Source organism: Lipotes vexillifer, unplaced genomic scaffold, assembly GCF_000442215.2.
Source record: "Lipotes vexillifer unplaced genomic scaffold, Lipotes_vexillifer_v1.1 scaffold1962, whole genome shotgun sequence".
Taxonomy (NCBI): domain Eukaryota; kingdom Metazoa; phylum Chordata; class Mammalia; order Artiodactyla; family Lipotidae; genus Lipotes; species Lipotes vexillifer.
The window spans coordinates 608,304-618,783 of NW_006782699.1; the positions used below are offsets into that span (position 1 = coordinate 608,304).

General features: G+C 42.2%; 1 protein-coding gene across 1 annotated transcript in view; it reads right to left on the reverse strand.

Annotated features, from left to right (window-relative positions):
- The window catches only part of ZFHX4 (zinc finger homeobox 4), a 179,049-nt gene that overhangs the window by 150,947 nt on the left and 17,622 nt on the right, over positions 1 to 10,480 (reverse strand). Inside the window, exons 2-3 of the mRNA XM_007455363.1 lie at positions 2,741 to 5,379; positions 1,371 to 1,873 (exon numbers count right to left, since the gene is read on the reverse strand). Of these exons, the coding sequence (XP_007455425.1) occupies positions 1,371 to 1,873; positions 2,741 to 5,333 (3,096 nt within the window). The 5' untranslated portion in view covers positions 5,334 to 5,379. The remainder of the gene's footprint in view (positions 1 to 1,370; positions 1,874 to 2,740; positions 5,380 to 10,480) is intronic.

Here is a 10,480-nt window from a genome sequence, read left to right on the forward strand (position 1 = left end):
CGGCAGGCCAACTCAAATAAATAATTCTTGCCCCTGCTCGAGATAGCCACAATCTGCTCTTTTTGTGGTCTGTTTATAGTTCGAAAGAGCATTAGAAGAGCCATAGGTATTATAATCACTGGTTGCCTCCTGATAGTATAGTTATCACTGATTTCTAGTATAAATCAATAGATAACACTTGCAAAATGGATTTTGTAATCATATTTAGAGCTTGTTACGATGACTAATGGTTCGCAATATTTTCTGATTTTTTTTTTTGTTTGTTTTTTGGTACACGGGCCTCTCACTGCTGTGGCCTCTCCCGTTGCGGAGCACAGGCTCCGGACGCGCAGGCTCGGCGGCCATGGCTCACGGGCCCAGCCACTCCACGGCATGTGGGATCGTCCCGGACCGGGGCGCGAACCCGTGTCCCCTGCATCAGCAGGCGGACTCTCAACCACTGCGCCACCAGGGAAGCCCCTATTTTCTGAATTTTAATATCCTCTGGACAAAAGAAGTTTTTAGAAGTTACCTAGTTATTCATCATAGAAATGAATCTGTTACATTTGTACATGAACCAAGACAATCAAGCCAATCCAGTAAACAAACTGCAGAAAATAAATAACCAGTAATTAGGGTTCAGAAAAAGTCAAGACAAGGTATGTAACAAATAATGTTCATCGTTTGCATGTGTTCATTACATCCGTATAGTTTTTCTTTTTTTCCCCTGTAATATTAAAAGTCTAGTTGCCATTCAATGAACATTTTTACCTGAGCCACACCCACTGAGAGGATTAAAAACTTTACTAGCTGGGAAAAGTCATGCAAAATAACAACAGAGTTAAGTAGGAGACTGACAACTGATGCTAAGGGAGCGCATGTTTTTACTCAATACCACCAGGACCTTGCAGGGAAAAAAAACCCAAAAACCACACATTGTGTTTGGATCATCCTTGTTTGTCACCAAACAAAAGATGATGCACTCACAAGGCAGCGCTACTTTTGTCCTCTGCTCCCTGAAGCCATTAATACTTAGCTAAGAGGGTTGCTATGTTGTTTTTGATCAATCAATAAAAGAGGTTTAAGAGTATTATTTTATATACGGAAACACTCAGAAAAGTGATTTTATTTCAGGGCAACCAGTAGAGTGATCAATCCCACGGAGATACATGTAAAAGGGACATATGGCAAATCCTTTAAATATATTTTCCGATTCCATCTACTTCAACAGGCTCTGCATTTAGCAACGTGAAGCAGAAACTGTGGCTCTTGCCCTTCTATATTCTTTTTTCCTCTCTTTTTTCCTTAACTTGCAGATTTGTGGTCCAAGCTCCAAAACAGTTAATTCCCTCCTCTACTCTGCGCCAACAGAAATGGATGACACTGCTTACCTTGTAGAGCTTCAGGGCTGCCTCGTGCCTGTGATTGGTGGTATGCAAGCGTAATTTATCCACACTGTTGGTGTAGTAGTCACAGGCGTTACATTTTAGGTGAACAGGGTTGCCAATGGCAATGCACTTCAGCCTCCACTCATTGCTTTTGCCCCCTTCTTTAATGTGAGCCACCAGTTGATATTTCTGCATATGTTTATCAGTCTTGCAGTGGAGCTGGAAGTTGGCTTTGAGCTGAGTGTTGTAGTTACAGAGCTTGCACTGGTAGATATCTCCAATTACAGCCCTCCATTCCTCTTCTGGGAGGGAGCGCTCACTGCTCACATGCACGCTTAGGGCCTCCAGGCTGTCAGAGGTGAATTTGTTGCAAACAGCACACTGGAATAGCTTCAGCGCTGGGTCACTGATATAAGGTGACAGCTCTCCTGCAGTAAGGAGGGACAGGTCATCACCCATTAGCTGACCACTGGCAAGCCGGATTTCAGGCGGCAGCTCATTATTTACTACAGGAAAAAAAAAATTAAGAGGAAAAATAGAGACTGGAAAACACAGCACACACAAAGGAATCTGTAAAATAAAGTCTTGACAAGGAATGTGCTTTCTCTGGAGCTTAAACTATAAAAAGCTATAATAGGATTGAATCAGGATCAATTACAATCATCCCTTTCAACTTCTAAATTCCCTCATCAGATAGCTTTAATTACTCCTACTGGGCATGATGTCATTCTGAAATTTGTATTTTCGAGGGCAGGAAAGTTGATCAATACCATAACAAAGTCACGTGCTTGCAATTTAAGCACCTAGATAAACTTACAGGAGCACTAATTGTTATTTCGCAATTCGTCTAAAAGCTTGATGAGATTTGGCTAATACTGTATGCGTGCCTGCAATCTACCGCCAAATATCTGGGGTAAGGTAACGGTATTACTGCTTGTTTAATTATCTTCAATCACAGACATTAAAATATTTTTGAAAAAATTTTCACCAAAAATAATGGCATTACCCTTTGGAAGCTCAGGTTTGGTATTTGAGTGCATAATTGCCGAAATCGAAGCTATAAACCTAGTAAGGTATAGGTAACGATGACAGGCAATTAATGCCAATTAGTATTTGTTCATCAACCTGTTACAGGAAAACAAAGTTTGCCAACTCCTCTTCTGCTGTCCTTGCTCCCTTAACTCCTGCCTCTCTGAAGTTAAGTCAGGTTTGAAGTGAAGCACAAATGGGTGGATTATCCAGCTTAAAGAGAAAGTCCCTTCTAGTAAACTGTCCCCCATTTGTTGGCACTCACCACTTTATCTGGGTGCATCACGCCAAATCAAAATGTGATGAGAAACTAACAGCAGTGCGGAAAAGCAGTAAATACTGACCAAGTCCCGGTGCCAGAGCGGCCGCTGTCGCCGGGTCCAGCTGGAATGGATTGATCATCAGCTGCGGGTCGCCGGGGTTTTCCAGCTTCATCCCGGTCAGGCCTATATTCTGGGCTAGGTAGTACTGATACAGCTCTGCCTCGGCCGGGGCGAGGCCCAGGTGCAGGTTATGCTGGATCTGCTTCATGTTCTGCTGCAGAAGCATCATGTTGTGCATGTGCTTTTCACTGGTCATGTGAATCCGCAGGTTCCGGGCCACGTTGGTTTCGTAATCGCACACCTCGCAGCGCCAGGTGGGTTTCTGCTTGGGTTTGGACGGAGAGGGGGTCCCGCAGCCACCGAGGCTGGGGTTGGAGTTTGGGGCCGAGTGGCCGAACACCTGCTCGCCGTTGCCATTTTGGAGATTCTGCACATTGTTCAGGTGCTTGTCCGACTGCATATGAATACTGAGGTTGCCTTTGGTAGTGGTAGAGTAGTTACAGACCTCACAGCGGAAGGGTTTATAGCCACACGTGTAACTCTCGCCCCGGGCGAGCCTGGGGTGAGGCTGTCCAGTCTTACAATAAACACAGGAGCCGCCCGGCTCGGGGTGTTTCTCCTTCATGTGGGCCTCCAGGGTCTGCTGATACTTGTAGTGCCAGTTACATTTGGGACATTTGAGGGTTTTGCATGAGTTCCTTGAGTGCATCATAGTCATATGACCCCCAAGAGACCTCGAGGACCCCAAAACCGTGTCGCACTTGGGACACTCGATGCCACTGCCCGGTGAGCCGTCCCCGCCGGGCCCTGGGGTGCTGGGGGCGCTCGGGGTGAAGCCGTGCTGGTGCGGAGCAGCCGTGCCGTCTTCGTCGCCCCGGGCCGTCTCACTTGCGTGAGCAGCCGTGGCACTGTCTTGACTGGCACTCGCTTCCGCCAAGTCCTTGCCACTGATGCCGTAGCCGGTGGCGACACCGCCCCCGGCCCTGACGGCGGAGGCCTGCTTTTTCTTTTCTGGGTCGTCAGAAACAGTGGCCGAGGAGGATGAGGGGCCCTTTTCAATGAATTTTAGCACACTGGATGATAAAGGAGAAATGCTTTGGTTTAAGAGAGGGAAATCTTTGTTACCAATACTATCCGTGAGTTCACCTAATGCTTCCTCGTCGTCAAGTTCATTGGAGTACGCATCCTCTTCGTCCTCATCTCCCGCCTCGGTGGGCTCGCTCTTGACCGGGCACCCCCCGTTAGGGTGCAAAGCGTTGCTCTCTTTTGGCCTTTCACAGTTGTTGTTCTCTTGGTCTTTGCTCTCTGATGTCTTGCTAGACTCAGACGATGAGTGGCTGAGGGAGACGGAGGTAATCGGGGTGTTCACTACTAAACTAGACAGCCCCCCCAGAGTGACTTCAGCCTTTGGCATTTGGGTGATCCCCAGCGGCTGCTCTGCTGAGCCGGGGGTGTTCGCGCTCCCCTTCAAGAAGGCAAAGTCAGCCGGCAAAGAGTCACCATTTTCAACATGAAAAGCGCTCCATAAACCGCGGAAGGTTGGGTCGGGTCCTATGAGGTTTGTAGTAGAAAAATGGGGATAAACAGAAGTGGATTTTTTTGGTTCCAGAAAGCTTATAAGAGGTTCTTTGTCTTTGCCGATCCCCTGTATTATGGCGGAGACGCATTTGTTACCGAGGAGCTTCTGTTCCTCCTCGTTAAGGGTCATCCGATGATCATGCACAGCATGGGTTACGAATGACCTGATATAACCGAAAGACAACTTGCACAAGAAACACATTAAAACAGGTTTCCTTTTCCCATCGCTAACACAACCATCGAATTTGGACAAGTCCACATTGTTGGGGACATCTTTGGACACACAGGAGTTTTTGGCTGAGCCATCACTGGTTAGATAATCTTTCTCTCTCTTGTGTCGGAGATCATAGACACGGAAACTGTGCAACACAGGACCAACTCCTGCTAGTGCTGAGGTATTTGGGAAAGCCTGATCGGCCGTAAATGGTTTCCCGAGGGATGAAGCGATATGAAAAGTGTTGATGATCTGTGGGTAGAACGACAGAGGTGCAGAAGCAGAATGATCACTCTTCTCTCCAGCCGACGCCAGGGAGTCCAGAAACATCGCTGTAGAAAAGAGTTTGCTATTCGCCCCAGTCTGTGCGTTCTGCCCACTTTCTTTGGAGTCCTCAATTATATAAGCTGACCCATCAGGCTGGTAAACGATCTCCCCGGTTAGATTTTCCACATCACTGTCCTCTAACTCGCTGATCTCGCTCTCGTTGTCATCCTTCAGGGCCGGAAGGCGGGCATTCGGGCAGTGGTGTTCCATGTATTTCTGTAAACTGGGAAAAGACGTAGCACATTCGTTGCACGGTATCTCCTTGGCTGAGGTAACCTGAGTGGCAGCTGCATTCTCAACGCTGAAACCCAGCAAGACTTCACTTTTGCGCTCATCGGTTTTCAGGTTGTCATCTGTGGAGCTGTTTTCCCTGTCAGGCTCCATCCCTGCAACTTTCTCTGGCACCTCATTATCAAGTTGTGCCGTTCCACATAGCTTTGATGTGCTCTGCCCATTTTCCTGCCTTGAGATAGGAGGGGAGTCACAGGTTTCCATGGCAATTGCTACATGGGGATCTCATTTCATCCAGCCTGTCAGGGACCTGGATAAAAAATAAGGTGAGAGGAGCCATTTTTATTAAATAATGACACAGCTCACTAATAGCCCATCACTAATTTACAGCTGCTGTAAACTCATACTATCTAAAAAGGTGAGGGGAAAAACTTAAAACCAGCATACCTATCTATCACAGACAGACTTTGTATAAATGTAGCAAAATAATGTGGATAGCTATCACAGGCATGCCTAGACATCCAAAGTGTTTTTGAAATCACTATGAGCATTCATCACAAATCTAAAATTCATATCAGTAAGCCATATTTTTTTTTCATTCCTGTTTTCTGAAAATGGATAGAACATACGTAAAAGCTTTAACACCCCCTTTAATAGAAATCTAAATGGTTTTCATAGATGATAGCAGGAATAAAAGGACAACACAAATAACTTGTAATTTTTTAAATTTACCTTTTACTTTATCAGACAGTGACTAGAAGGGGGGATGCGCGTGGGAGGGAGACCAACAATAAAGGAGCCTTAAAATGAGAAATATTACAGTCACAGGCAGCACGAACCAAACTCTTCTCTGGTTTTCATTTTGCCAGTAAATCAGCTTACTACAAATCTTCCTTGTGCAAAAGCTCTCAGCAGGTATCTGGCTGGCCCTGATTAAGCACCAATCACAATTCTTCCCCACACTTCAGTCACCTCAATAGGCACCAGAACAGAAATTAATATTTACTGCAACCAGTCCTATCATCCTAGGGGACAATCGTATTCACTCGTTTTTTTTTTTTTTTTCCCACTGCAATACGTAATGAACACCATTCCAAATACCATTTTGATGTTATCAATTCCGGTGAGTTGCCCATCTCTCAACCGCTGCCTCAATCAACATCTCCTTTGGCTTAACAAATCATACCCAGGCACTACTGATGAAAATACTTCAATCTTTCTTTTTTTTTTTTAGCTTTCTCCAGGCAAGCATCTTAGGCCATAAACTCCCTTTGTTGAGAATAAGATGCACTCTACAAAGCCATATCAGTTTCTGGTAGCATGGCAAGGTACCAGGGGAAAGTTGGGCGTAAGTTGGTAATAATGCGTTCGCCTTCTGTGTGTGAGTATGTATGTGTGTGCCCAATTGTGTGTGTACCTGCAAACTTCAGCTACTGGAATAGCAGCTTAATTAAGGCTTAAGCTTCTCTGAGTCCCTGCAGATCTCTCCATTTGCAGAATGATTCCACTATACACGAGAGCTGAGTGGTCTCAAACTTTAGTGCTTGTTTTCATTCTGTGACCCAGGCACCATCTTGATTTCATGAAACAGGTAACCCATCTTCTTTCAAATCTCAGAACAGAAGGGACTCAGAACTTCAAAGCAAAAAGCCCTGTAATGTAAAAGTATCAACACTTTCACGCACGCTGACAATTTCTGAAATAAGGAAGGTTGACGTGGCTATAGTGTATTACGTGTTCTATTGGGGACCTGGCTATACTGCATTACGTATTATATTGGGGAGGATGGACACGCGATGACTCACCCTGGATGCCCCTCCCACCCCTACATTCTATTGTGTAGACTTCACAGTGGCAGAGAGCTAAGAAGAAAAACATAACTCTGGGCTCATCAATATTACTAGGCATTTTAGAAATTCCTTTTCAAAAGTTCTTCTAGAAGAAAGACATCCTTGAAGGTCACTGGAATATGAAGTATGAAGAATAACTTCTCCATACTCTCTTTACTGTAATCAAATTTCATCTTAGCTAAATCAGAGAGGAAGTCAGCAGTTTCGGATACATCAAAAGATCTGCATAGACTGAAAATAAAATCAAAATTCGTTTTGGTATCTAAGATGGTTAAAATGACATTCTAATTGCTCACGAATCAAACATCACAAAGCTTAGTGTGTAATTTTAATCGTTGAGGAGCTCCAGGTTAATTATCCTCACGGCATGCATGCAGCTTTTAAAACCCTCTGAAATAATCTGATAAACCCCAAAAGCGTGAAAACCTAATAATTTTCTAATTAGTCCACAAACATTAATGTTTACCTTTGCATTTACCAAATCTGTACAAGGTGTACATACTGAAGGCAGCCAAAATGTCTAAAATAGAATCCCTTGATGGACTAAAAGATATGAGGAAGACAGGAAGAAACTGGAGAGTTGGAGTGGAAGCAAGGTGGTAAATAATACTAAATTAATGATCCTAGATTAAAATGTAAAGTTCCAGGACCCAAAGTAGTTTTTCTTTTGCTTTCCTATGATAACTTCGGCAGATATGTGGAAGAAGATTCACCTTAATTACAACAGTGAGGAAAGTTCTCAAATGCTTTACAGCTTCGTAAAGAAGCTTCTGAGCTATTTTTATTATTTGAATTCTCTTTCACCTCCACGCCTACAACAGTTCTCAGCCTACAAAAACACTTACTAGAATTATTACACACATGCTGAATGCTCCGCAAATGAGTTATATGTAATGTGTAGTTAATAATTTTGGCCAGATGCTGAATGGATTCTGCAATATTTCTCTATATGAAATACTGCAGAGTCCATTCAGGGACTCATGTCAATATTTCTCTATATGAAGATCCTCTCTTTTTATTTTATCATAACAGAGCCAGAAGTAACTTTCAAAAATGTAATGACATTATTGCTATGTGAAAAAAAAATTATGAAAACTATACTACAGTGTCTATCACGGGTCACAGCAATGTGGCAGGATATATTTTGTTACAATACTCCCACATAACTTTACACAAAATTGCCTATCAAGTTCTTCTCACAAGCTACACATTAATCAGAAACTAAGTCAAATACCTAGTAAGTCTTCTCTGCAATCAAATTTACATTTAATTCCAAAAGCAACAGTAACAAAACTATCTGAACTGATAGAGCTAGTAATAGATTTACCTGATTTTTAAACTTGTAGCCATAGACTATGACCATGGCAGTGTTTACCAGCATGTTTGGATGGAATCGCTTTAGTTTGTGCGGTTAAAGTTATTTAGATCAATATGTACCGTGACACTGAATATGATGCTAAGTGATTTCACTGTCACCAGTGTCAGACAAGATCTTTCTTTTATCAACGTGTCCCACTTAGGAAATTTACACTAGAGTTTATAAGTCCCAGTTAAAAGACCACAAAGACAACCATTTAACTTAAACCACAGAATTCATTCCAAAATGACTGCATAACAAGTAAACTCACTGTAAAAGTTGCTTCACCCTTTAGGCTGCTTTCTATTTAGTCTTCACCAATTTCTATTCTCTACTGCCATACATTCTATTTAAAAAAAAATCACCCCAAGTCCTCAAGAAATCTCAAAGAGAAAACCTAATATAATTTTAATGCTAAATTCAGAACAATACATACCTGCTGGTCTGCTTAGAATACGTGTACACAGTTTTGGGTATTCTCAGTAATTCACAAGATCAGTGACTTTGATCATGTAAATCCCTTTTTCGGAACTAATGGACAACATGCAGAAAAGAACTTTTATTGCTTGTTCTGCCTTGCTTTCGTCCTGCAGTCACTGCTGCCTAAACTCTTCTCTGCTAAATGACCAAACCCACCTACCAGGAGGCTGGCTAATGAAAGGGGGTGCTTTCTGAACAACAGAAGAATTCCTCTGCATTCAGAAAGCAGAGTTCCCATTAGAACCCAAAATCAGGCCAGTTTTACCTCTGTTTTTTAATTGAGATTGTCCCAGCCCTCCTCTGTAGCACAGTGAGACAGTGTTTGTGAAATGATTAAAAAGAACTTGATCTGATCAAGAGGACAGAATAATGGGAAAGGAATGCTAGGTTAGCCACTCTGCTAAGTGCTGGGAAAGAAGACCACTGTGCCCCTTTGCCTATTGTTTTTATTCTCATCTGCTCTTTAGCCAACTCATAACACTTTGAGTTGCAATTCCATTTTAAATGGGTTAAAAGTTGTCCACTTACAAGGGAATTTGATAACAAGTTACAAATCCTAAATATATATATATATATATATGTATATATATATAGAAAATAAATAAAAATCCTTGAATTATATCAAGTTTCCAAAAGGTCATCACTGTCTCTGCTGTGGCCTTTTCCCCATCCCAAATCCTCTATCAATATGTCATAGTGAGTTAGGCAAAGACAAAAGAGAGGCGCAGTGTGAAAACGGCACATATATCTAATCCTGACAAAGCAATGAATAGACCTTCACAAGTATAATTATACTTGTTTATTTGTTGCCACGTACAGAGAACTGATGAAAAAAATCCATCAAAGTGGTATTATGCAGACACCAAGAGCTTCTTTTCTTCGGTTGCTAAAGCCACATTGAAGCTTAAATTCCTTATTGTTAAATTCAGAAGAAAGAAAAAAAAAAAGATTTTTGGCTGGACTGTTTTTTTTTTTTTTCTTGCATCATTTGCTGACAGATCTTTTGTGTCCTAGGCTGTATTAGCTCACACTGCTACCTCATTTTTACCCATGCTGGAATTCATAATTACAAACTACTGTACAGAGGCTTTTAGAAGGGTGTGGTGTGCTGACCAAGACGAGAGGGTAGTGAAATCTGGCTTTTGATGTATATCAAAACACAAGTAAAGTACCTGTGTAGAAGCACCAGTTACGTCAGAATACATATTTGATCTCAGTCTTTTAAGTTGGTTGCTGGTGGTTTTCTTTACTCAGCTTTCTCTGCAATTTGCTTATTTTAGTATATGTTTAGTATCCCATTAAAGATCTCATAACCTCTTCCCCATTGCAGTAGTAAAACGTAGCAATAAAGAAGGCAAATACAAGGATGTCAAAGGATTGAAAATATTGAGTAAAAAGATTTCAAGCCAAAGTATTAAGGGACCATTATGTTCCAATAGACACTAAATTACGTAACTTAACAAAAGCACATTTTTACAGATGGGGGCGGGGCAAATAAGCTTTTTTTTTTCTTGCAGGATAGAAATATATCAAAGTAAAAGCAATCTGCATAGTTAATGTTTGTGAGCTTTACAATTTAAAACAGAAAAGCTGTAATTTTTCTTTGCTGGCAATCTGGAAACACTCTGGAGTTAATTACAGCTGATTCGGAGTGAACCACACAAACAAAGACCAGTCTATGTCCAGACAATTATACTGCATTAACCAGCTTAGAGCTTCCTGCT